The sequence below is a fragment of the Anarrhichthys ocellatus genome, unplaced genomic scaffold (genome assembly GCF_004355925.1).
Source record: "Anarrhichthys ocellatus isolate YVR2014 unplaced genomic scaffold, GSC_Weel_1.0 scaffold13, whole genome shotgun sequence".
NCBI classification, from domain to species: domain Eukaryota; kingdom Metazoa; phylum Chordata; class Actinopteri; order Perciformes; family Anarhichadidae; genus Anarrhichthys; species Anarrhichthys ocellatus.
The window spans coordinates 2,552,943-2,580,134 of NW_022280043.1; the positions used below are offsets into that span (position 1 = coordinate 2,552,943).

The 27,192-nt window shown below is 41.8% G+C and overlaps 3 protein-coding genes across 8 annotated transcripts in view; 2 read left to right on the forward strand and 1 right to left on the reverse strand.

Annotated features, from left to right (window-relative positions):
• Positions 1 to 211: 211 nt before the first annotated feature.
• LOC116386373 (kinesin-like protein KIFC3) lies at positions 212 to 11,501 on the forward strand. 2 transcript variants are annotated; one of them, XM_031852504.1, is made up of 21 exons: positions 212 to 551; positions 1,056 to 3,380; positions 3,619 to 3,744; positions 3,972 to 4,065; positions 4,235 to 4,389; positions 4,515 to 4,767; positions 6,791 to 6,963; positions 7,144 to 7,209; positions 7,448 to 7,585; positions 7,697 to 7,894; positions 8,004 to 8,177; positions 8,736 to 8,883; positions 9,131 to 9,261; positions 9,370 to 9,481; positions 9,558 to 9,739; positions 9,816 to 9,920; positions 10,050 to 10,180; positions 10,285 to 10,405; positions 10,512 to 10,641; positions 10,965 to 11,194; positions 11,287 to 11,501. In XM_031852504.1, exons 3-21 carry the CDS (start codon positions 3,640 to 3,642, stop codon positions 11,410 to 11,412), a joined length of 2,772 nt encoding a protein of 923 aa, XP_031708364.1. In that variant the 5' UTR covers positions 212 to 551; positions 1,056 to 3,380; positions 3,619 to 3,639; the 3' UTR covers positions 11,413 to 11,501. The 2 variants fall into 2 exon arrangements, with proteins under 2 accessions (XP_031708364.1, XP_031708363.1); XM_031852503.1 differs by having other exon boundaries at positions 214 to 551; positions 3,969 to 4,065.
• Positions 2,739 to 18,537, reverse strand: ccdc12 (coiled-coil domain containing 12). Of its 2 annotated transcripts, XR_004212962.1 has the most exons (8): positions 18,403 to 18,537; positions 16,711 to 16,784; positions 14,024 to 14,103; positions 13,823 to 13,884; positions 13,701 to 13,735; positions 13,528 to 13,604; positions 12,906 to 13,102; positions 2,739 to 4,757 (listed from the first exon to the last, which is right to left on the reverse strand). XR_004212962.1 is itself a non-coding variant. In XM_031852514.1 (7 exons), the coding sequence occupies exons 1-7, from the start codon at positions 18,484 to 18,486 to the stop codon at positions 13,023 to 13,025; spliced, it is 492 nt and encodes a 163-aa protein (XP_031708374.1). In that variant the 5' UTR covers positions 18,487 to 18,537; the 3' UTR covers positions 12,723 to 13,022. The 2 variants fall into 2 exon arrangements, 1 of the variants encoding a protein (XP_031708374.1); XM_031852514.1 differs by lacking the exon at positions 2,739 to 4,757 and having other exon boundaries at positions 12,723 to 13,102.
• Positions 18,538 to 20,054: 1,517 nt separating this feature from the next.
• nbeal2 (neurobeachin-like 2) overlaps positions 20,055 to 27,192 on the forward strand; it is a 32,278-nt gene continuing 25,140 nt past the window's right edge. For 3 of the 4 annotated variants that reach the window (XM_031853129.1, XM_031853130.1, XM_031853132.1), the window contains exons 1-2: positions 20,055 to 20,658; positions 27,073 to 27,161. In XM_031853129.1, the coding sequence (XP_031708989.1) occupies positions 20,584 to 20,658; positions 27,073 to 27,161 (164 nt within the window). In that variant the 5' untranslated portion in view covers positions 20,055 to 20,583. Of the gene's footprint in view, positions 20,659 to 20,682; positions 25,996 to 27,072; positions 27,162 to 27,192 lie in introns of those variants that run through there. The other variant, XM_031853131.1, reaches the window with a different exon arrangement.

Sequence of the window (27,192 nt, forward strand, 5' to 3'; positions counted from 1 at the left end):
TTGTGTAATACAGATATATATAATAATAATACAGATGGGTTGTAAACGTATTTTAAGTTCGAATTTATTTGCAGAGCACAGTCTCATATAAAACAAGGAAAATCGCTTTAGAAAATAATTAAAACTTGAATTAAAATGAATACTGAAGTAATTCACTAAACTCCATTAATTCGCTTTGGCCCGTGGTACATTTTACGCGTATTACAGCTGGTGCAGTGCAGTGTTTACGAGGAGCTATGAAGGCATCTCTTGGAGCATGCGCACTGGCCATATCCGGACTTGTCACGTGTCAAAACAAACCTGCAAGTGTTCCTGCGCAAAGTTTGGTTTGTTTGTGCTCTGTTTATTAGCTGACTTTATAAAATACTATCCGATATTCAGATACATGCAACAGTTTTAGTAACTAAAGTTGCAAAAATCGTGGATGTTTACAGGAGTGTCACTCGTCCTCAGGATCAATGGCGGCCTGTGTAACAGAGTGGGTAACAACATCTTGTTCCAACATCATTTTGTCTGCCACGGCATTGTACTCTTCTTACAGACTCTTTAAGGTACGTGCCATTCACCATACTACCAATGTAGATGATGTTATAACTTACTAACAAAGTTTTAGAAACCATAGTCGATTTAGCAATTAACGCTAGTCGATCTACAGAAAAAAATATATAATAATTTAGATAAAGTAGTGCTCTTTTAAGTTTTTTTTTTCAAGCAAAATTGCCAAACATTCTCTGGTTCTAGCTTCTTAAAAATGTTATACATTTTCTCATTAATGTTTATCCAAGCCGTTTCATTGTCACTTTTGGGCTCTGATGGATATTTTTCACTACTTTCTGACATTTTAGTATCAATTGTATTTACTGGTAACGGAACATAATTAGCAAGCTAAGCTAAGCTTTTTTTTAATCTGTTGAGTATTTGGCAGCTAAACTGCTTATTTGTATTATGTAATGAATGTGTATTCTGGTCACCCCTTTGTTGAGATCTGTTATTTTTAGTTAGAAGATACTGTAGGTTAAAATTCTCACTCTTTCATTTTGCTCCTGTCTCTGCAGGATCACAGGGCTCCTTCAGTAGGCCTCTTCCTGCTTGGACTCTCTGCAGCACTTTGCATCCTGCTTCCCTCCAGCTCATACCTCGCCTCCATCCAGAGAGAAGCAGAGTGGGCCGGCGAGGTTTTGGCTCCAGCGCTGTTCGCCTTTGAGTTCCTTTGGCTCAGTGAAGACCACAACACGGCACACATCCTCCTTTGTGGTTCCTGTCTGCTGCTGGGATTGAGTGACTGGCTCTCAGCAGACGCTCTCACGCTTATGACACACTGCCTCGGTTTGTCTTCCCTGTCCTGCTGCCTGACGGTGTGCCTGTTTGCCGGTAATGCTTTAGGGGCCTTTGGCGGTGTGGCCCTCAGCCTCCCGTTGCTTGTGGCTCAGAGGGTCGGAACAAACACTTTTGCTCTGCTCATTTCTCCGGCTGCAACTGAGGGTCTCACCAAGAGTCTGTTAAAGGGCTCCATGTCTGTTGGCTGTTGGGCCTCCACACAGGCCCTCAGCAGGTTTCTGTTGGATGTGACTGACCGATGTAACATAGGCCTTTAATAAACCAGTAGAGATATTGGCTGTGGGACAGAGTGACGAAATGGACCTATGCAAAAATGAATGTGCCTAACTTAAAAGCATTTCAGGACATTTGTGAAGAAGATTTGAGTTGTATTAATTGTATTTCCGTTGCCATTTGAACTCATAGTGCAACAGAACTATTTAAATGAGCTATCTGAAGATTTCCCTTTTGGAAATCACTGGCATTGTTAACACTCTCTGAATGCCTTGTAGATGCCTTGATTCATTTGTGAATCAAAAAAAATTATCAACAGAGTAATCAAAAAACTAATACGATGATAACTGCTTTTCAAACAGGATCATGCTTTGTGTTTTAAAGTCGTCTGCATGGTAATGAAAAGTCTTTACAACTGGTAGCCCACGGGGACATTCTGCGTCACTGGGATGCAGCAATAACCTTTTTAGACATAATGAGAGCCCTGATGACATTAATTATGCATTTCAATTTCAACATTATGTGGGCATTTTAATTAGCTATGTGATCATTTCCAAGGATGTCTAGCAGGCGCTGCTCCCCTTTAGGCTATCGACACCCTCCACATCATGTCTCTCTAGCAGTTTTAGTGTTGTAAATTCCAAAAACATCCAGCTGCCTCAGAGTACGGGTCCTATTTGTTCTGCAGCCTCAGCGCTATCGCTGTTTATATATCTGCAGTGGTCTAAGCTCTGGGCTCTGCTCTTACCTCATCCTCGTTTGATACTTATTAAGACACTTTTTTATTACTTTCTTGGTTTTTAGGGGTGACAATGTTATAACATAAATGACCTCATCCGTTTAACTCTTTGTCCACAGTGTTATCCTTGCAAGATATTAATATTCTTTACAGATATGTGTAGGGTATGTACACTGCAGATTCTCTCACAGGATTTCAGAGTTGTGATTGGCTGCCTCAGCAGTTTTACTGCAGCGTAACAACAAGCATCTGTGGCTGTGTTCCTGTCTGTGGGACGGACAGGGGACCAGGAACATTTCATCATGTACTCCTTTGTAAGTTTGAGGTGCCATGATAATGATAATCATGCTGCCTGTGCTTTTTTTTTTTTTTTTTTTTTTTTTTTAAATGATTCATCGAGTTCATGTATTTTTTGGCAATGTGGAAGTATTTAAAAGTTTAGAAATGTCTCATGTAATTTTTATTTAATTGCTTTTGGTTGATACAAAATGTAAATGTACACTCAAGGAAGATTACATCGACATAACCTCTAAATATATATTATAATAAATGATGTAAATGTTTATCAAAATATCACTCCAGTAATGTCATTTTACATTGCATTTGAAAGTTCTCTTGGCTCATGTTCAAGTGTCCAATTGTTGTACCGTTTACAGTCCTTGCAAACATCCCAATATTTGCAAGTGCATTATATTGTAGTTTATGATTTGTATGAGCAGCTGGCACATCTCATCCACCGCTGTCTCTGGCTGCTGGTATCAGCGTCAACCCCCTCCTGGCTCAATTAGTCTCCATACCGACTCCGTCACCCCTCCACTGCAGCGGATGAAGAGACTGCACTGAGCATGCTCGCTGCAGATGCAGCCTGTAGTGGAGATGGAACAAAGTGGAGGGGAGGAGAAAGGGGAGGAGAGAGAACGGCAGAGAGGGAGTCACACACACACACAACGCTGGGATGCTGTTGCAGCTCTGAGAACAAGGGCTGCATGGGAAGATTTGTCATTGAAAACACAGATGGAGTGTGAAGGGGGAATACAAATGACTTGGAGGTCAGATTGTCATCATCAAAGAGGAACAGATATGTAATAAGGTAAAACAAAAAAAGAAATATTTCAGCATGTTTGAGTGGGATGACGGTTAAAATAGAAAAGAATGTAGTCTCTTGAGAAGTCCTGATGTGTCGAGACCAGTTTTTATATTCATGCATCCTTTGATTATAGTCAAGACTTGAGTGTTATTATCAGGGTGAGAAATATAATATTTTGTCTGCTTTTCTGCTGCAAGATCTAGAGATATATGTGATTATTTAGTGAATCTGTCATTTACAGGGGGACTTGGATGGTGTAGAGATGTACGCCTTCTACTCCCTCTTAGTCTACATCTTCTACACTGTCTTTAAGAAGGAGGAGGAGGAGGATGAAGCTTTGGAGGGGGCACAGGGATCTTCCTCAGATGTAGGTCTAGCCCCGTCATGTCCATCATTGGGGTTCCTCTGTCAGAAAAAAAATCATTAATTTTCTGGGAACATGCATGCGTCATCTACCACCTGACTGGACAAAAAGGCTCTGTTTTAAAGGACGAGGACATTGGTGGTGTCATTGTTCTGCCTTTCTATGTGTGCAATGTGTAAATATTATGCCTATTACCGTCTGACCCTTATGGATGTTGCTTTGTTCAGCAGCCAAGACCTGTTTCCATGGAAACAGGGACCAGGAGGAAAAATGGCCGCACCTCCAAAATGGGAAAAAAGGCTTGTGTTCGGCTTGGTGAATCCAGTGAGTGCTCAAATAGCTTTTATTTATAGTCCAACATAAAGGCTGTGATATGATATAGAAGGATGATATAACATTCATTATAGGGATAGTTTCTACTTATTGATTATTCAGTACATACATCCCTTTACTCACTTATGATTTTATGTTTATGTGATTTGTTGTCATCCAGGCAGTAGCAGTGACAGCGATGAAATGTCTCTGAGTGACGAAGGTGAGGTACAAGGTCCGGACATCCCAGCATGCACTCCTCTGGCTGCTTTTCTGTCCTTTAAGCAGGAGGCTGAGAAGAGGAGGGCCTCGCAGGTTCAGCTGGAAACAGCAAAGGTAGCAAAACTATGTCATCACCTTGACTGAGCTGCTCACCTGATACATTAATGAGCAGTTCCCCAAATAGGAGCTTCTGCTATGTTAAACTTATGTATGTGTGTGTGTGCTGCGGTACTGCCCAGTTGACGGAGTCTCCCCTGGTGGCGGTGATGTCCCACTTGCTGAGTTTTCTGGAGCAGTACTCCCACTTCCAGCAGCTGCAGCAGCAGGCCGACCAGTACCGGGTCCAGCTGAAGAGGCACCGCGTCCAGCACCGCCGCCAGATGAAGGCCCTGCGAGCGTCATACCGCCAGCGCCTCAGGGACAAGAGCAGCATCATCAGCAGCCTGGAGGAGGCCTTCAGCCAGCAACAGACGCCCAGTCCGCTGAGTGAGGGTGAGGGAGAGAAAGGGAAGGAGGCGGAGAGGGGAGGGAAGGGATGGGGGGGGAGGGGGTTAGGGTTTACATTCTCATGTGGTGGGTGTGAGGATGATGAAAAAGAGGGAGGTAGAGGTCATAACCACACACATAAGTAGATTGGTTTGTGTGAAAGGAGAAGCAGAAAATGATATTGCGGACTACAGGTAGATTTAAAACGATATGAGAGTTCAGAGTGGATGAGATCATCTGATGGATGGAGAAAGATGGATTACAAGGACAATAAATAAAGAAAGACAATTTCACACGCTCGCCATAATAGCTGTATATTTACTGGGTTACATAATATATATTTTGTGCTGTCAAATCCAGTCATTTTCCATGACTGTTTCCATGACTAGGAGCCATTGATTCTTAAAACAGTGTCCTGGTTTGTCCATTGTTGGTTCACCCTAGATTAGATTTTTCTTCAACCAGCAACACACTGTATACCTTTTTATAGAAGAATACAGTCATCAGCAGAGGAGCAGGCCGATTAGATTTATGTGGCTGTTGGTCAAGAGACCAGACAAACACTGTACAGCTGTGATTGACCTGAAGGCTTTAGATGTGGGTATCTGCCATGTTTCAGATTTGACCAGATGGTTCTTTGACCAGAAGGGTAGCGATGCCAACTGCACTATCCTACATCACTTTTCTGTGCACATGTAGAGCGTGTTAACAACATGAAGCTGTAGACAGATCAGATTCCTGTCCTGAGGCTGAGGGATCCAGCCTCAGAGAAATACGTCATTATGTATGACAATGTGTGTGATAGCCAGATAGGGTTATATGAATCTCAGTGTGTAGGTGTGTTTAAGGAGAGGACCTCATGCGCACTGACTCTCATTAGTCACAGGACATAGATACATTATTCTGGGGCGCAGGTCTTTGATACTTGTCTATGACTCTAGTGTGGCTCTCTGTCATGAATTAAACATGGCTTAGAGTGCTGTTTTAGTTCCTGCAAAAGCCCTTGCACATGGCAGGCGTCACGTGTACTTGTGTTGGCCTAAAAATAGCCTGAAGTTCATGTCCCAACTGTTACGAGGCTGTTTGGTTTGTTTGTTTACTGTAATGCAACTTGCAGGCATAAGTGATGCCTCTTGGATGTGCAGTATTTCAAGCAATAGTGCATTTTGTCTGTGTTGTGATCTGTTATTCGGTATATGATTCTAGTGAATGACTGCTTCTCCATTCAGTTGTCATGTATCAAAAATGTAACAAGAAATCCCATTTTTTTTATCTTTATCATCTGTTTTTGAGTTGGAGGAAGTAAGTTTTTCATCTTTTCAAGCTGTTGTTTTAAAACGTACAAAGCTATCTCAGTGCCTCTGCAGACTTTTTCACGTTTCTTGCAAGCATGTTTCTTCCAACACCCCTGATGCTCAGCTGTATCCACTTCTCCATGTTTTTTTTTTTTTTAATCTTCCTTGCACCACCACCTTTCCCTGCACCATTGTGACACAGCAAACTTGACATGGCGTGTCGATAGAATTAGAATAAGGCCCTGCTATGAAAATCAGACGATAAATAATTGAGGATGAAGAAAGTATAAACGATGCTATTCAGGTCCCTGATGAACAATAGAGGAGTTTTAGCAGGTTGTTTTGTTTTAACACTCCTCCTCGCTCCAGGCTCCACGTGGGAAGCTGCTGTAATCTGTTACGGTGCCCAGGAGACGTGAGAGTGGGAACACACGGCAACGATAATGTTAACTTCACTGCAATGCACGGTGACTGCATGGTGTGTAAAAGAGCTCTAATGTCCATTAATATTACGCACGCACAAGCATCAACCGGAAACATATAGAAAACCGGTCAGAAGAAGTTCAAAGGATATTGGCTGGTTCTATTTCTCAGTGGCGTAATATGAACATGGGTCAGAAGGTGACAGAATATGATTATGGTTATTTTCTTCTGTTAGTTATGGGTCAGTATTCAGGCTGATGGTGATGATATGCAGAGGCTGATTATAGTCTTGCTTATTTAATGTCCCCCAGGCGAGTCCAGCAGCGATGCAGGGACACAAGCTGGGGTTCACAGGCTGGTTGAGTCTCTGTACGGTCTGCAGGGTGAAAGGAGTAAGCTGAGAGGAGAACTCCGTCTGCTGCACTCACAGCTGGAGCTGAACGAAAAGGACAGACACTCGCGTATACAGGCCTTTCAACAGCAGGTGAGCGTCATATTGGTTGAATCCCAAATGCTACATCCATTTAGGAAAAATGCGCAACCTGAAGTCCAAAAATAATTGATCAAAAAGTAGAATTTATTGTGTTGAAATTTAATTTAATGGAACAAAATCTTCAGCAAGCATCCTCCATTACACTTTTAACCTTTCTCATTTCTTGCACAGATCGATGAGCTCAAGAGTTGCATAGAGGAGCGCGAGGAGGAGCTGTCTAGATTGAGAACAGCCACCGTAAGCATTGTATTTATTTAACTATTGATTTAATCATTTGTCAAGTCTTTGTCACTTTACACGTCATCAGCAAAGCTGCAACCGCTGCCCACATACACCCTATGAAATGCCATGCTGTACAAATGCCACACATACCTTGTGTAAGATTATAAATCCATCTCATCCACAAGGACATACGTATGTCTGGTTTTGATGCATCTCTCATTGTTATGCTGAACCTCATGTTCAATTTCCTCAGGGGGCAACAGACTCAGAGAAGCGGGTTCTGTGTCTGTCAGCAGAGAACGACAGTCTGAAGCAGAACCTGAGCGTAACCCAAGGCCTCCTGCAGCAGCTGTCAACCATCCCCTCCCAGTCCAGCACCATGCTCATCAAGGTGAGGCGCACCAACACAGCCGAGAACTCGCTGACACGCTCCCGAGGCAGCCATCAGTAACCGCCAACACAAATATTTTAAGATGTACTTTTGTTTTATGTGCTCGGCTAGGAGAATGAAAACCTCCGCAGCAGAGTGCAGCAGCTTGAGATGTCCCTACAGCAGCGTGCTGAGCAGCTGTCACAACTGGAGCGACAGAGCGAACAAAGCGAGTGGAGGAGAGGAGAGGAGCTGAGGAAACGAGAGGACCGAGTGAGGGAGCTGCAGTTGGAGTTGGACAGAGAGAGAGGCAAGGAGCCAGTGGTGAAGGTAAATCTTACCTTCGACTCAGAGTGAGATTTGTTAACTGGAAACATAACAATGTTTAATATGAACTAATACGAACTAGTACCCTAATCAGATGTTTACTCTCTCTCAGTATGTCACCCAGACTGTGGAGGTGGAATCACCGACCACATTAAAGCAGCTGACCAAAGCCAGACAGAAGAATGAGCTGCTGTCCGATAAGCTGTCCAATCAGAATGAGCGGTGCAAACAGCTGGAGGAACACATCAGGAAGTCTGATGAATACAGCTGCAATCTGCAGCACAAGGTAACAAACAGAGGCCATTGAATTAATGTTCAACCAGTTTGGTGTGAGTTTTCACACACAGATTAAACTGATTTTAATATGCAGTATAACACTGTAGACTTGGGTAAATAATTGTTCTACACCATTTTTGAAAGTGTCTCAAGCAGCAACAAGTTGGATATAAATTGCAAGGTGGGCTTTTGACAATAATGCTCCATCATAATGCTAAATAACCATCAGCACATGTTTTATTGCTGTTGGCTGCTGGCCACTAGGAGGCAAGGAAACTGGCAACAAATCCCAAATGGTCCTCCTGATGTCATCAACTCTGATTCAATAAAATGAAAGAGACAGAATTGGAGAATTCCAGAGGGGTAAATAAACCACACGCTGTTTTGAGAACAGATGATGAAAGGAGAGAAAATGAAAGGCAGAAGGAGGAAGTTTACACTTAGCTGCCGGAAATTCACAACCTGGATCAATTTCATTGACAGATGAACTCATTACAGAGCTGAGCCTGCACAGATTGGACCAGTCGAGCTGAAAGATTGACAAATTGCTGCGCTGAACCTTTTACAGATCGCAGCGTATGAGCGAGAAATCAGTAAACTGAGAGAGGACCTGTTGAAAGAGATTGGCCACTTGGAGGAGAAGAAGGAGGAGGCTGTGAAGGCTGCAGCCACCTGCTCAGCAGAACACTTTCAGAACCTGCAGGAGCAGTTTTTCAGTAAGTTACACCAAATAATCAAACCTCAAAAGAGAGAGAAGAAAGAAACAATAACCGTAGTCTTTAAAGAGATAGTTCAACATTTTGGGAAATAGATACCACTCTCTATGAGGACAGTAATACCAATCTTCTCATTTACCTCACAGCAGGAAAGCAAATAACTAAATTCCCCAACATTCCTTTAAACTTTTCCTTTACTATTTCTTTCCTCTATGTGAGTTTGATTCTTACAATTCATTTTTGTCAGGCTTACAGAAGCGTCTGACTGCACTCCCTCCAACTTTACGCTCAATGAAAACAGACTACACCAGTCTGCGGAGCCAGGTTCGAAACTTCTCAGACTTTTACGGAGCAGCCATCAGTGACGCAAAAAAACAGGTATACGTACATGATATCACACCATGATGTCAACGCAGTGCGTTTAGGCGAGTGATAAATCAACAAGCCTAGTAAAGAACTTCTTTTGCTGTATTTTGTGTTTTTCAGATTTCAGCAGCTATTAGTGAAATGTCTGAGGCCAACAAAGATCTCCTGGAGAAATATAGGAAGGAGGTGGCACTGCGCAGGAAGTACCACGAGCAGCTGGTGGAGCTTAAGGGTACACAGAGAAGACGTAAGAAAACAACGCTGCAGAAAATAAAACCTGTATCCTGAACGTGACCTTCTGTTTTTAGGCAACATCCGCGTGCTGTGTCGTGTGAAGCCTGTGCTGAAGGAGGACCAGCACGAGGAGGGCCAGTCTGTGGTGGTGAAGACGGACTCCAACAATGAGTCCTCACTCAATGTGCTGAACAAAGGAAAGAGTCGCATTTTTGAACTGGACAAGGTCTTCCACCCACAGGCCACACAGGAAGAGGTATGGAAGCGAACAGCAGCACATGCAGGAAATACAATCACAACGAGAACTCGAACCCTTTGTTTGTTTTCTTCAGGTCTTTCAGGAGATTGAGCCTCTTGTGACGTCCTGCATCGATGGCTACCAGGTCTGCATATTTGCCTACGGACAAACTGGCTCTGGAAAAACCCACACAATGGAGGTAAACTCTCTAGTTTTACAGCATTATTGGAGCCAAAGAGTAATAACAGATATTGGAGCCACTGAACATACCAGCACAAGTATCGGGTCCATAATGTAGGCTGCAGGCTAAGTATCATTTGATTTTCAGGGCAGTGTGGAGAATCCAGGCATCAACCAGCGAGCTCTGAAACATCTCTTCAGTGAGATTGAGGAGAGGAAGGACATGTGGTCTTACACGGTCACTGTCAGCTCTGTGGAGATCTACAACGAGGTGCTAAGGTACAGTATGCTGCGCCTTCCTTCGCATGTCTGTTTAGTCTGCAATATATTAGACCGACTAATAGTCACTTGTTTTATTGTTGTCCTCATATTGTGTTTCTCAGAGACCTGCTGAGCAAGGATGGAGATAAACTGGACATTAAGATCAACCCGGATGGAACAGGACAGCTGCATGTGCCGGGCCTCAGGGTCATTGAAGTTAAGAGCTTTCAGCACATCAAGAAGGTGACACAGTGTGTTTTAAACAATCTGTACTGATAGGATACTGAATTATCAATGACTATGACAATATATTGTTACATTTATGCTAATTATTCTTGTGTTTGTTAAGATTTTGGCGACAGCCCGAAGGAACAGGATCACCTTCGGCACTCAGATGAACCAGCATAGCTCCCGCTCGCATGCTCTGCTCTGCACCACCGTTCAGGGAACTGACCTCGCCACCGGCTCCAAAACCACCGGTCAGTCACACGTGTGTTTCTCCTGCTACAGGGACAGTGTTTAAAAGGCTCTGAATTAATAGTTGCTATAGATCTGAATCAGACTTTGGTGTTCCTCCTTGAATTCCTCTTTTTTTATTTAGGCCAGTAGCTAGACCGCATAAAGCTGAATCAAAAATAAAATATTCCAAGGGATGTCCTTGTGAATCTCTTTTTAGCAAAATGAATGCTGAGAAAGAGAATGAAGAGAAAAAGTACAAAAGAGAAGCTTTTGATCAGGATTCAGTCAGACACGGGATTTTCTCCATTCCACCTTTACTATGATTCAACTTTTCTTTCCTCAGGCAAGTTGAACCTGGTGGATCTGGCTGGCTCGGAAAGGGTATGGAAGTCCGGTGCCGAGGGAGAGAGGCTGAAAGAGGCCCAGAATATCAACCGCTCCCTTCTGTCACTGGGGGACGTCATACAGGCACTGAGAGCTCGCCAGACTCATATCCCTTTCAGGAACTCCCGCCTTACCTACTTATTACAAGACTCCTTGGGCAAAGGCAGCAAGACTGTCATGGTGGTGCAGGTGAGATTACTGCTCTAAATGTTTATATATGTGACACATTTGCAGTTAATTACATGTTTATGTTATGAGCCTTTATTTTGTTTCTACTAAAGGTGTCTGCTCTGGAGAGTAATGTGGGAGAGACATTGTGCTCACTGAAGTTTGCCCAGAGGGTGTGCAAGGTGGAACTGGGTCCTGCAGCCAGGAAGATAGAATCTGGTGGAGGACATTGCGACTGATAGCCTTGAATCAGCCACTTCCTGGTCCCAGTGATCACCATGGTAGCCATGAATGCACCCGTGAGATTGTCACCCACCCGACCAACCAACCAATCGTAACACTGCAGCATCAACAAGATCAACAGCAATCCTGCTCAAGGGCTAAATCTGTGGAGGTCTGCGTGCCATCCGAATGCCAACTTCTTTAGGATAGGTATTGAGGCCTCCTCGTTGCCATTTTCTGCTTCTGACAAGTGATAACCCTTTATCATTAGCTAATCTGCATGCAGGAGTATTTATTCTTCCACTCTAAATGTGCCAAAACAACCTCTGACTCCCGCACGGTCTAAGATTTGACGCTTCCTTGAACTACAATATCTCCGTTTCCTTTTATTAAATACCAAAATCCAGGATTTCATCTGATCAGCTGTTCTCGCTGATCACAAAAGTATTTAGAGCAGCATCGCGTTCAAACGGCTTCAACAAGCTTCCAGAGCCACAACATCAACAACTTCCGTTTTTACAGTATTAATCATCTTGCTATAAATGTCTGTACTTTGTAAGCTTCATCTCCAATCTTGTATATTTTTGAAGATTGTCGTGTGTAGGAGAATCTGTTTTGTAGTCAAAGTATGGGCTATTAATCATTTCAACGACACTCAAGTCACACATTCGTGTAGTTTTTGTGAATTTCAGAAGAGCGGTGTTGGAATGCTTCGTTTCTCTTTAGAGTCTTGATAATTTGCCTTTTGAGAACAGAGGAAAGCATTTGAAGAAGCAGTTGGCCTTGGTGTTAAGAGTGGTGATATAACGAACTGTGCAATACCCTCCTTATTGAGGGGACAGCTTGGGCCTACATAGACAGACGATGCACTTTATTGTGAAAGATTAGGAACGTTTCAGTTCATAACAGGTATTTAGGTGCTTGCAATAGATATCACTAGTGAATGTCATACCAAAAAACATCTCATCTGTTCATTGTTCTATTTATCACCCATTGGATCGAAACTAACTTGATTCAACAGTAGCAAGACATCAATGTTGCAGTAACTATCATGAGTGCATAGGGGTCACTTGATGTTTAGAGAGTGAATTTTCAGATCATTTTCTGAATAAATATGTATTTAAAAAGTGTCTTCTATTATTGGATGCTGAGCAACAAAACACTTAAAAAATCTTTAGTAATTGAATTACTTTAAATAATATTTTTATAGGATTTTGGCATCAGTGTGATTAGGTGTTTTCCATACTGTACTATAGCACAATATATGATCACATATTGCTCCACCCCTACTTCCAAATAAAGGCAAAATGCATGAAAATAATAATCAGCCATTTGAAAAACTAATTTTACTTGAAAATGTAAAACTTACAGCAAAATATTGATGTTGCATTACCAATGTACATCAATAAGCCACATACACAGAATGTACTATTACATATTAATATGGAATACTGCAATGATACGAGGCAGGACTCACAAGGGGAAATGAAGACCTGACTGAAAACATTACTTTACTCCCTGCAGCGATGAAAGTAGCCGTCTCTTAACAAGACAGATGTGACGGTACACCCAGTAAACCGAGGCAAGCCCTCTGCAGGCTCCTGTTTCTATCGGTCACATCTGGGATTCAGTCCGAGTCTCCCTCTTCCAATCCTACTGCTCCCACCACTCCGGCCAACTCGTCCTCGCTGCCTCGTAGACGATCCCCTGAACACACAAACACTCAGTCAATTTATTTATTCCCTGAATTCTCCGATCACTAGTTACATTCATGTGTAATTGCTGCATATTGGCCATAGCTCTGGTTAGGGTCTTATTCGGGTTGAGTGCACCGGTGACTTCCTGTAACCAAACATTGCTGTTGTCCCATCAACAGACGCAACTATAAACATACTAATTGGGTTATTGTGAGTACACATAACATGGCTACCTGCGCTCTCAATGTCGCACATTAAAATGAGGGGAAAAAACCTTTACATTTAGGAATCGCACCCTTGATGCTATCAGATGGCTTCAAGGCTCTGTGGAATCGCAAAGCAAATTGCCTAATAATTCACACCTAGCTCAGACATGCTTTTCTCCGTGGTGTCAGGAAAAGTTGGTGATAAAACGCAGAAACAGGAAATACTAACGGATGAGCTCGGCGATCGCTCTCTGTGTTCTCCTCTCCAACTTCTCCAGTTTCTTTGCAACGTCACGCTTTAGATCCCTAGATTCAGAATCACAATAAAAAGAAATTATCTTTAGTCATACCAAGATTGTACGTGCCATACAGGTTGTTGAATCATTTTCAAAAACCTCTTACCAGTCTGGTTTTCTCGGGGCGAGGTTGGCCAAATCCTGAGGAAAGAAAACAGCCGAATAAGGCAAAACTACAACTACTATGCTTCTTCAGCAAAACACATCAATACAGAAAGGGGTACTCACCACTTCTTCAATGATGGGCTCTGGATTAGCTGCCTCCAACTGGTCTTTTACTTTATCCTCCACTGCAAACAAAGAATATTCATTAACATTCATAAATTATATGTGATATTAGCAGCAGGCGTCGAGCTCACCACATTCCTTGAGGCAATGTGATATTTACAAAAGCTTTACAAAGCTTGTCTGTGATTGAAGAGTTCTCACCTGATACAGGTTTTGCTTTGGGCACCTGCCTCTCCTTCAGCTCTTTATCCTCTGGAGTGTAATTCCTCAGCTTCAGCTCTCTGAGGACAGAAATTCGAGACGCATTATCAGTCATCGACGCTCCCTTTCTTTCTCGCCGCACTAATGTGACCGTCCAGGAGGTGGCAGTGTAGACAAATATAATTTGTCCAGAGATTAAGGAGCAGAGAAGAGCATCTGCAAACCCTTCACAGCTGCACACATGTCTAGAGGAGGCCGGGTATAATGTCCCTCTTTATTCCTATGAGCACGTCTGATCAACACGTACCACCTGCTCCTAACGACAGACTTGCGGAGAGCAGCAAACAGCTGAGGAATGCTGTCCTTGATGTTAAATTACGCAGTCTTTCATCACATCTCTGCACGGAGGAATTCTTGGCAGGACTCCCCGACATCCCTGCAGATTATACACATGTACATCCAGAGGCAGAGGTAAACTATTATCTGACCAAGAGAGCTATCAGCTGCTCTGAGCTTAACATGGATTTGTGATGAGGCTCGAGGGAACACTCTTGATACGTTCATCAAACCTTTGCTGCCAACAGACAGACCGATGCCTTGTAAGGGTATGGGCAGGAATGCTAGTCTTAGTCGGCCTTTGGCTAACTCAGTCTATATAACTGTAATAAAATGAATTAAATAAACAGAAGGAAAGTGCATCAATTGTTGTCAAACAAGGCCTGAAAATAATCATTTTGCCAACCTAAGCTCCACAGCATTACAAAGTCCAGACGTGCTGACAGCTTAAAGTAGCCAGAAGGCATCCATCCAGGACTAACTACAGGCTGTCATTCATCAGCCTTCAATAGAGCATAATGTGATGAAATAAAACAGAAATAAATAAAGTTGACACAAATTCAATCGATACATTTAAAGGGTTCTTCTTCCAGGAAGCATGAATGTGCCCAGCACAGTCTTAGCTATTATTTACTATTGCTTCATTGCAATTAAGCTGCATTATTCAATATATGGCACGAGTGCAAAGGCCAGAGAATCACCACAATCAACAAGTTTAACATTAATAAACATCATTTGAGGACTGTGAGTTTAATGGGGGGGGGGAGGACTGTGAGTTTAATGGCTTAAGAGGGTTGTCTGGTAACCGCAGGGTCAACGGTTCGATCCTCGACTGGGACGTGTCACGTGTCGTAGTGTCCCTGAGCAAGACACTGAACCCCCAGCTCCCCGGGCGCCTGTCATTGGCAGCCCACTGCTCCCTATATACAGGGATGGGTCAAATTTCGTGGATGTGTATATGACAATAAAAAGGGTTTTTTCATTCTTTTCTAATGGACACTGCGGCCTATTTGTTAGGATCCCTTATCACGGATAAGTAGGGTGTCAAAATGAATCTTTGACCTGATGGCGACCATTATTGTTCAACAGCCCAACAAAACTACTGGATACACACTGAACATAACTCCTTTTCTTAACTGTGTCTTAGTTTGGTGTGTCCAAACCTTTAAAGTGTGTTTACACATTTCCACTTCAAGCACACAGTGGCATCAAAGAGAGCCGGTGATGAATTCAGAGCACAGACCCAAGTGTGGCTCTCTCACTATGTTTACAGTGAACTGTGGCTGAGGAGCGGGTGCAGCAGTGTTCAAACGCTCACACCGATATCGCTCCATTCACCAGAGCACAAAAACAATCAGCCTTTTATATTTACACAGGCGCCACAGACATTGTTAAAGCTGGCGTGTAATTAGTCATATCGATATTTTAGAGGCTTTTGAACTTCCCTGAATGTAATTTTCCATTTCCAAGAATTTAAAAATCGACTATCGGTCTATCTTAAAATAAAATAAACAGCAGCCCTGACGATACCTAACAAGATGGAACAGGAAAAGCTGCATGGTACCCATTGGTGCCTTTTGTGGGATATGCTTGCAGGAATGTATGATAACACTCAGGAAGCTGAAAAAAAATCTCTGGCCAAGTTCCACTGTCTCCTTCATTTGAGTCGCAATAACTTTAGAAGTTGATTGTTGTGTTCTTTCATGCCTGGGTTTGGCATTTGGATCTCCCATGAAATATTAATACAAGATACATTACACTCACACTCTGCTACAAACGTGTATCTTGATTTAGCAAAGCATTGATTAAATAAAAACAGAGTACATTCAACTCACTTTTCGCTTCCCTGACAAATGTCAAAATCAAGCATTTCAAGTCCGCAGCTATTTTTATGCTCATAAGAGATCTGTCCTGTTGGACTGGAGGAAATACAGCGGCACGCCTTCAGTACAGTCATTAAATATAAACAATGGAAAGAAGAAAAAAGAAGGTCCTGTAGGACAGGAAAGATGGCTGCTGCTCTTTCAAACCAGCCAACATACAAAGTTGAGTATGCTGCAGGATATTTGAGCAGCAAATAGCAGGAAGCTGTGATCCAGGCCAGTGTAAACACTACACCTCATGACCTGCACTGAGACATGCAATACAGTGTTACAAGAAGATGGTGATCAGATAAAAGGGCAGATAAATGGTCTGATGGTGTGCTGCCGTATCAGTTTCACTTCCGTTTGTGCAGCTTTAATAAATTCATCTGAAGGGGCGAGCAAGCGAGAGCAAAAATGGAAGAAATAATGATAAATTGGATTAAAAAAACAACATTTACATTTGTGTGTGTAGTGTGGTGAACCAACCTGTGCCTTTCTTCAGTAGCCTCCTCTAGGGAAGCCTTTTTGTTCTCTGGCTCCCCATCTTCCTGCTCTTGCCCCTGTTAAAAATCATCATGCCATTGTTAAAATAACCACACATAAATAACGGGTAAATAAATGACAACATAGACTTGCAGGAATACAGAAAAAATGATATCGACCCCAAGTGAAAAGTGAAAACAAAGGAGATTGAACCCCTCCCGTCTTGCATTTTCCTGAAGAGGCTTCCTGTCTACCTGCTAGAACAATTCAGGGGGCCGACTCATTCTTGAAGTGTAGTACAAAAGGAAACCAACCCCCAGCTTCAGGAATGTCAACTGTCATTTATCAGACATTGCTAGTCAAATCCAGCATGCCACGGCCAAACTCAAGCTCAGTGAAACACACTCCGGTCTAACTGGAGAAACAGTGGCTTGCACACGGTTTCCTGTTGCAAGAAGAATTCATATCCAGAACTGAACGATCACCACAGCGGAGCCACAGAATAACTGTGTAATGCTGAGTTTGATTCCTACTTTAAAACGTTGTCCCCACAGATTCTACAGATAAAGTGTTTTTCACCTTTTGTGCAACTGAGTTTTCTCCGTACTTTATTCTAATCCTCTTTTAAAGAAGTAAAAGTTCAGTCTTCCGACTAAGGTTGCTCCATCTTTCACCATATGTGTGTTTTTACTGCCACCGTGTCCAGTTTATAACTGTGTGGCACAGGAGAGCCTTTCTCAATGGTTAGGCATGTATGGAAAGCTGTTAAAAAAAGCTTGATTTAATGCAATACCTTTATGAAAGAAGTTGAAAAAGAGACGTTATATTCTTCAGAAACTACCTTGCAGTGGAAATTCCCTGACATCTTCAGACTTTGATTAATATGACTTATTCCCCAATGTCCCCACCTGAAAAATATTTCACTGTGGTCCATGATATACTAAGACCTTTACAGCGAGAGGCAGACCTATATTTATGATGCATTCCAGAAAAACTGTGCTTTTGTCATTAAATACTTAACAGACACTTTCCCTTTTATTCAAATGATTCCCATCCCTTTAAGGAAGCAAATATCTTTCCACATACAGAGTGTCAGTGCTCTCTTCCCTGCAGCCACCTTCTATCCTTCACCTCTGCCTGTCAGCAAGATATTGAGGCTTCATCTATTACATGTATTGCTGAACATCAATCAAAATACAAGGAATAACATCTGCTACTTCAGCTCTGGTTTCACCAGTCTGTAGAGAAGCATACGATTTAATATATGAAATACCATCAAGTGCATTGGTGAGAGAATCATTTTACAAGATGTAGCTATGATATTAAATCATCGCTAGAGACGCGAGTAGAGCTTCAATCACTTTGTTATTGTCTTTCTGAGAAAATATACGAACTAGTTAGCTTCGGAAATTAGCTGCACAGGCAAACCAGACCTACATATGCAAATGCAGTGTAAGAAATAAACATTTAACTTAAATACATTACATTTTAAATAAATATACAAACTTACCTTCTCCAACAGGACGACAAAAAAGCCAAGAACCAAAGTTACGATTGATTTGCTAACTACATACATGTGCTAACGGTGTTAGCTATAAGCTAAGTCGGCTAATGCTACCTCACCAACACAACTGGCTGTGATATATAACATGTTGCATTTATCAGAAACCAGGCATCAGCAGACAATACACTTACGTGAAGTTGTTTATCTCTTAGTGCTTTCAGCCTCTCCTTTCTCTTCAGGGCCTGCTCTTGCAGTGACCCAACATTTCGCTCCATGTTTATCTCTACCGCTAACGCTACACACCGCTCAATGCTCTCTGAAATCCATTAACGGTCCTGACTGAGGATGTAAAGACGACCGTCGAGCACATCGATTGCAGTGGCCCGCTGCCTATTCGTGTGATATTGTTTTGTTTTGTTGACAAATCTCTTCAAAATCATGAAATAGATTACATTTGAATATTTACAAAATCAAATTATTTAGGGATAATGGGATTTTCCAAATTTTGATTTAAACACAGACCAATTATGTTGGGGTCTATATAGATAAAATAGATAGATAGATAGATAGATAGATACTTTATTCATCCCGCAAGGGGGAATTTGTTCGCTACAGCAGCAAAAATATACTTAAGCAATTAAAGTAAAATATAAAAATATTAAGTATAAAAATGCACAGTATATACAATAAAAATAGCTCAGTAAACATATTAAATATAAAAAAATGTACATGTGGACTATTAGCAGACCTATAGATTACAGGAATACATAGGATAGACTGGCACACTGTGCCGCCTGTTGATGGTCACACTGTCAGGTCCTGTTTAGGTATGTAGGCCATCTCCATGGTAATACAGCTGCCTTCACTGTGTCCATCCTTCTACTGACCGAGTGTGTGACAACACAAACCTGATTGTGTTAAAGGTCCTAACAAAGTTTAAGAGGTTAACACTAATAAATCAGTACCTTACCCATGTATTCTTACATGTTAGTAATTCATCAAGAGACACATTAACTCCTGTTATAGATTACATACAGTCTACTATAGCAGATAGGAAAAAGTTGCCTGTACTTTAAAGTCAGTACAACAGACACACCACTTGTCTTGCATTTCTCTGGTTTAGTACAATTTAATCCAACTGATAAGGTTTACATATGAAAATACATGTTGAAAATATAATGCTTTGTTAGACTAAGAGATAAATCCCTCGACTGCACACAATAAACCTGACTCCTCTTTCAAGAAGTGTCAATTCCAATCAACTTTGTTTAATAAAAAAAAGGTTTGTATTCAGTACATCTTACATCATAATACGTTTTTTTAGGTAATCAAATTTTCTCTAGTAGCTTTCAGATAAATGGGTGAGCTGTTGCCAGACCATGCATGTTTACATGAGGCCAAACAACATTAAAATACTTCTTACTTACAAATTCTAAGTTAATGCATTTCCAAACAAAATTCAGGGGGTGGGGGGCATTCTTTAAAATGAGCACTTTTAATTATTTTAATACTTGTGTATATTTATACGGCCCATCATTTTACACTTTTACTGTATAGTTCGATTATATTCCTGTATTTTACTTTCAGAATCGATCACCAATGTAGGCCTCTCAGTGTTTACAGGATCATTGATTAACAGTCTGGAATGCAATATAACTGTGCAATAATTATTTATTACAGCACCTGAAGATATCACGAGTAGTCGTTACAGTTTGAATTGCAGTTGTGTGTGTGTGTGTGTGTGTGTTTTAATGTTATCAGTACTCAGTGTTGCTTACTCTTTAGTCAGTTCGTTAGAGGAGTCCTGCAGGAGGCTGTCACTGTGTGTTTACGTGTGTGCGTGTGTCTTTAAGAATACCAGCCTACCTGTGAGCATGATCTACAGTCAACTCTTCCCTGTATGTCTTGTTACAGAGACACTAGTTGACAATAATGAGCTGCTGCTCATCTCTGCTGACTGAATCCGCATGGGCAGCACAGTCATCTCTTGGTCTTGAGCTGATGGCATCGGTCGCTTCCGTGGGAAACTCTCTCCAATAGGAATCATTTACCAACCAAGCTCGCTGTAAATGCGGACATGGGTGTTCCTCCAGACATGCATTTCCACGCAATTTTGTTCCTGGTTTGATCATTTCGACAGCGATCGCACCGTGGCCCACACTCACACCGTCATGTTTTGCTTTTTTTTGCCACTCTGAGAACTTTGCGTGACAGAAAGCACTTTTGCGTGGATTATTGTGCCTGAATTTTGCAGGAATGGTTCCCAGGAGCGTGCCGCGTCCTCCTGCATTTAGGAAACAACTTCAAACAGCCCCAGAAAACCTTTGACCAATCTCACCCGCTTCATTATTTAACTAAAATAAAAAGGAGATATGAGCAACCACAAGAGCGGCGGGATGGCATCGAAGGAAAGGCTGTATGAGCTGTGGATGTTATATTACACAAAGGTGAGTGTGGAAGAACCTGACGGTGACACCTGTTGCAGCCAGCAGGTCCTCTGGCTAAAGTTTGTAACAAGACCCGATGAAACGCATGACCGTAGTGTGTGTGTGTGTGTGTGTGTAACGTTACTTCAGCCATGTCTCTGTCGTTTGTTGTAAACGGTTACACGAGGAAGTCGCTTCTGTTTGTACAGCAGCTCTTATTTTACCGAGTGGTTGGGCTACTCGAGCTATTGTAGCATATCATCAGTGCCACTTGGTCATTTAAGTTATTGAAAGCAGTAGCGCAAGCCATGATGGTAGGCTATTTGAAGCATATTGGCCCAATTCGTGAAGTGTGTTTAATTCTGCAGCCTACCTGCGATGCAGGTGTCACTGAGGCTACTTCCGGTTCCTGAGTTAAGCATGTCGCATGGAAACCATAATGGCAATAATGTTGTTATGGAGCCTGTTTTATTGTTCAGGAACCAACTGAAACATGTGTTTTTGACTGGATGCCTGTTACTCTATAGGCCGACCAATATTAAATACATATCTAATATACATAACAAAAACAGTGAAAACTATTTTGGCAATATCTGAAAAGGAGTGTCAAATTGTTTTATGTTATATTTAGGTCTCAGATGTTGCCCTCTGTGGGTGTGACTGCGCCTCATTCTATTGGCTGTGCAACATCTAAGTAATAACGATGAAACAAATTCATAGTCAAAGTATATTGCACATGCTTTCATGTCATCTTGTCATGTCCTCTTGAAGGAGAAAGTCAGTTTGGCAGTGAATGAATTAAGGATTACTATTTAATGTGTTTGCAATCTGCTCCCATGCCTGAGGACAGAGAAAACAAGATTATTTCCAAGATTGCATGCACTGTATCTTCAATGTGGGGCATAAAGACTGATCTCTTGTTATCACAGTGGATCTAAGGGGCAGGTTTCTTGACTAGAATAATGTCTAGTCCTAGACTAGGATCCTTTTCCTTACACGTCTCTATTAGATGTTGCTTTAATTAAGGCTTAATTTCAATCTAGTAAAATGAAATGCTCTCCACAGGACAGAAGTCAAAGCTGGAATAACTACTCTAAATGCATCAGTGACACACCTCTTGCAGCATCTACTATTAAAGATGTCATCTGGTGTCTTTCTGATCCACCCTGTTACTTGTCTGGAAACAAAAGCAAGTTGAAAAGAACTGTCACACATAAACCATGTGAGACAATCATAGGTGTGTATGTGTGCCTTTGAATCTGACTGTGACAGCTGTCTAGCACCTCTATTTGCAAGATCACTTCCTTATTTAGCTGTTTCTTGGCTCTCAATTAATTTTGATTAGTTGCCCTGAAGGATAAAGGAACAAAGTTTACAATATGTTCTTTACACATTTCCCCCCAGTGAATGAAACGTAGATATCCAAACGTTCTTGTGGATTTTGCATGTGTGCAAATGACCTGCCCTTATTGACAAACTGCGATGAAAGATGGCGGAGGCTAGGGATTTAACTGAGCCTGGCAAGTATTTAACGCCACCACCTTATGTGACTCAGAGGAACACAATAGGCTGCAGAAAGGCAGCAGAACCACTTCAGAGAGCAATCACCTGCCTCTCCTATAGAAATCTACATTATGTTGTTGTTGTCGGCCTGTTTGTCAATTTGGCAGGGACATATCTTCTTTTAACTGGACACATCCCATCTCACACATCAAGGAACGTTTTGACCTTTGCAAATGAGCCAAAGTGGTCAAGAGATCTTAGCTCTGTTTAATAGGCTTTTTGTTAGTGTTGTAAACAAGCCTTTTCTTACAGTGGCAATGACCTGACACTGTTTGAGGGACAACAGACACACCCTGGCAGCTGTAAATATCTCAGTCTTGTATGTCTCTGTTGATAACAGGTTTTCCTCAGATGTCTTCATATATTGTTTTAGTTTTTTCCTGCATTCATCAGCCTCTGTATCCCGGCAGCATCTTCATTCAAGTAGTAAACTCATTATAAAATGTAGATGATGGGAGTTACAGAATATAATAAAGCTGCAATGAATCCTAACAGTTAATTCCAACATGTTTGAGTACATTCAGTATCTCAGCCATTGGTCTGTATTTGCAATAAAAAGCCAAACGTGCTCAGGCTTGTCGGTGATAAAGGAGCTCTGCTTCCTCCAATTGTGCAAGAAATCGCACACCCCTTGCAAGATTTTTAGATCAGTTGAGATTCAGGAGTGAAAAGTCATTGTGATATAGAAGCATCTTTTTACTTCAGTATTTCCAACATTTTCTGCAGAAATTACCAAACAAACAGGCAGGCAATGATAGGTACATTCATAGTTTTCTGGATAAGAGCTTCTGTTATTGATCAGAGTTGATTATTTGCTATAGTCGAGACAACACTGTATGGATACATTATATCCCCGTCATCATCGTTTACCCTAGACCGGTGAGAGCAATGGTCCGTGCACATCAAGACTCTCATACAGTGACACCTTACTGGCACAATTTCAGAGCTCCATATCCATATCTGAGACTTCTACTCAGACCATCATGAATGCTCGTTCCGGAGAGGTAGGGACATACCCAGAAGAGTGTGATAATCACTGAGGGAGTAACTTAACTTGTCAGATCGTGTCTGATGACAACCAGAGGGTATTGTTTTTGGATAAATACTGTAAGACTGTACTTTGACAACTTTGTGGAGGACTTAAGCAATTCATTTAATAGGTTATTAATCCCACGTTGCAGATTTTCATTTTCATTCGGGGGTAAGTTAACTTGGGCTGTTTGGACATTTTTCACAAGTTTTAAGTAAGCAGGATATATGACTCGGTGATGCAGTGAGAAAGCCTTTATGTTTAATAAGCTCTGGCTAGAGATAAGTGACCCAAGACACACTGAGGTAAAGTACAGACCCTTTAGACATCATTATTCTGGATGAAAGTGAGTGATGAAGCAGCATGTTTGTGTTGATACAGTGAGATGTACGGCTGGTACAGAGATAGTGTGTGATTATCCTGTGATTATTAGCTTGAGAGACTGTTAGAGGGACTAATTGAAGCCTGTAGCGGTAGAGATGGACCACAGTAACAACCCGACTGTCCCCCATCCACACAGCTGTGAAATCACCTCCTCTGCTCGCTATGAAGAGAAGTCACATTTCCTGGCTTTTGTCATCATGCTGTCAGTCACCTTGCTGTTTATTTGTCCTAGTTCCTGATCACATATGATTCACATCCATATGAGAGATGCAGCAACAACAGCAGCCACCCCTGCTGCTCCCTTTGACCATCCTGTGAGCCTTGTAATTGAGTTCCCTTGTGTGCCGCGATGTCCCCTGTTTACCAACAGAAGGGCCAACCAGGAAAATCAAAGTGCTCTTTGCTTTCCCTTGTGCAGGAAGCCGGAGCGAAGCAGAATGCCAAGCAGCAAAGAGCGGCACAGCTGCTTGGCCATGTGCAGAGAAAACAGAGCTAAATGGCACAGTTTATAGGGGTCGGTACCTCATGGTTGGTTTGTGACATCAGTTCTAATTGCGTCTTTATTGAATAAATCCTTGAGCTAGTTGCTCTGGGCAATGTTTAGGGAAAGAAGTTAATGCAACTGAGAGCAAAGAGTGTGTATTTCTTCTGAGGTGTTGATCAATTTTGTAAGGGAGGATTTCTAGGTCAAGGGCGCAGACATGAAGAAGGGCTCTAACTGGTTTTACTTCTCATTAGCAAACCAGATTCACTTCCTTTCTGTGATATAATGTTTTTATTATTATTATACATTTAAATCCAGCGGTGCCAGTCACACCATGCAGCTTGAGTGTACCGCTACAAAGAAAAGGCTACTTTTATCGACAGGGAACAGAAAAAAATGATACTTCCTTTTTACGTGGAACTAGAAAGCAAATCTAACTTGCTAAATTTATTTGTACTAAGTGTAAAAACTTAGGGAACATCTCCCACTGTCGGAGGCTGTCCTGCCCACCCTCAGCAGGCAGTTGGCAGGGTCGTTAGCTTGATTAAGCTCACCTGGGCTTTCTAGGCTGTAAAAGCCGTCTCTCTCTTTCCCTTTCTATAGCTACACCTTCAACACTGCCACAGCACATATGCCACCCATCAATGCAATGCTTTTATTTGCTGACAATGCTGATCTCCAGACTCCGTTGTGCGAGTTAACCTTAGCTTAATAAATTATGTTTGACTTTAGGTTACAACCCCATATTCCCAGAGCCATTTTGTGACAATAAACACCTGTAAAATTATTCAAAACCGCGTAGTTCTCTCTGGAGTAGGTGTCTCCAGGACCACACTTTGTCACAATGACACATACACACAGAATCACAATGTGAAAACAATTACTGCCACACGCAGAGACGGCTAAGGAAGGCTGTCGTCATATCATACAGTTTGTGAACTCGTAAATTCCAAATTGTGTGTCACTTAATTGTTCTTGTACATTGTGATTTCCAGTAGGCAGAATTAGAATTAATGACATATCAACAGCGCTGGATGATTAAGAGTCCTTAAAAATACTAGTTGTTGCATGGTGAGTAATGTTAGGGAGGATTCAGTCATTCAGCTACTGAATCTTTTATTGTAAAGTAAAACAAAGCTGAAGGAGTGTTGCAAATATGTCCTTGCCTCTCCTAGTCAAGTCTCCCGTACCTGATTGTCCAGATGTTGCAGGCAGAAAACAATATGTTGTTCAGTTAGGTTTCCTGTTTTCACAGAGAAAGTACATGCAGAGATTTTATTCAGTATGTCTGTTTTATGTCATTTTGTTATTTTTTCAATAGCTGGCTAATCAGATTTTGAATTTCCAGCGTTTGTTACGTGGTAAAGGCAATTGGACTGGTTTTTCTCCAACTAGAAATACAGTATTCTGTAAATTATGACATTCACTGCTTCAACTTGTCACATTTCAGTGGCTCAGTCAGTGACAATTATTCCAACTGAGAGAGCTGAATTTCAGTGTTTCTCCTGCAACATATTTTTGCTGTGTCAAATTTAGAAAGCGTAAACAAAGTTTCAGTGCTTAGTTGTTGCTGTGGGAAGTTTTTTTTTTTTTTTCATAGGGGCCTTCTTCATATCTTCTCACAACTATAGTAAAAGCAAAAGAGGAAGGAGTTTGATGAGGAGGCTGCGAATGAAGGAAATAAGCTACGGTTAGAGTGACATGTCATTTCCTGGTTGCTCGTTTGACGTTTGGAAGACCAGAAAAGAGCGAGTCTGACGGAGCGGTGTGCAGCTTCTGAGCTGCTGGCTGGAGACGTCACTGAAGGCTCATCTGAGACTGGGTTCCACAAGAACCTGGCACCCTGCTCAGCCGCATGCAATGAGAGATGGACTGGCTCATAACTCAGTGCCAGTTGGTAATGTACATTTGACATTAATGCAGCATTAGAAACTAGTTCAGGGTCAACTGCATTAGATTTCCATTTTATTAAACATGCAATGAGCTACAGTTACAGGAGGAGCACTAATACTGCAGCAGCTTTTAAAGTAACCTGCATCAATGGCAGCAACATTTTTGACTTATTTGCCTGTTGGCTTAGGGGAAGTACCGGATTTATTGTTGTGCTTTTTGCTGTTCTGTATGTTATTTGCGTACAATGAGTCAGTCAATCTGAGGCAACTCATGTCTTCCAGCATGCTCTACAAAGGCTGCCTCAAATGTGAGCAACTCTGACTTTGTGCATACTCAGCGAATCAAAATGTTCCGGCGGTTCCATCACACGGTACATCAAGGAACATTTTGAGGTGTCTCAGGTTTTTGTAATTTGATTTTGAAACGCTGGGTTCCCATGAGTAGCACCGCTTGTCTGAATCGCCAGGAATTTTGAATCTGGCTTTATATAAAAAGTAAAAAAATAATTCAGTTTAAAGTTGACCCGTGTGACATTTGTGTTGCGCACAGCGGGAGAGTGATGTAAGGAGGGAAGAGTGGCAGGATATATTGCACTGCAGAGGCTGATTAAAGCTGTGATAATGACTGTTTGTATGTAAACATACCCGCATAATTGAAACCATCTTTTATTAAACTATAAGGACGCAATAATGCAGGAATGTTTATGACGATGACATGCATATAAGAAGTTGTTATTGTATGTACTGAGTGTTTGGAACTTATGACTGAAATTTGAACCTCCCTGTTTTGGAAAGCATTGGCTCATGTGTTCCTCTCTGTGAATTACATCTCTTTGCAACATCCTGTTACAAAAACAGGTCATAAGCTTTAGTCAGTGACATGTTTTCCGCCACAGTGTGTCACAGTTAAACGCTCAACCCTTTCAGAGGAAGCAAAGAACATATTCCATTGATATTTATTGTGAAACCGTGCACATGTTTCACACACACTATTATTTACTAACACTGCATGCTGCATATAATGTGCCTGGAGGCGTGAAGGCCCCTTTCTTCGCTCAATTCTTCTCTCCTCCCTCCTGCAGAAAGACGTGGGCTATCTGCAGCAGTGGTTGGAGGCGTTCGTGGCGTCCTTTGAGAGGCTCATTGATGTGCATTCACTGGAGCCTCGGAGGTGAGTAGTAGAAACAAACTACACTGCCAGA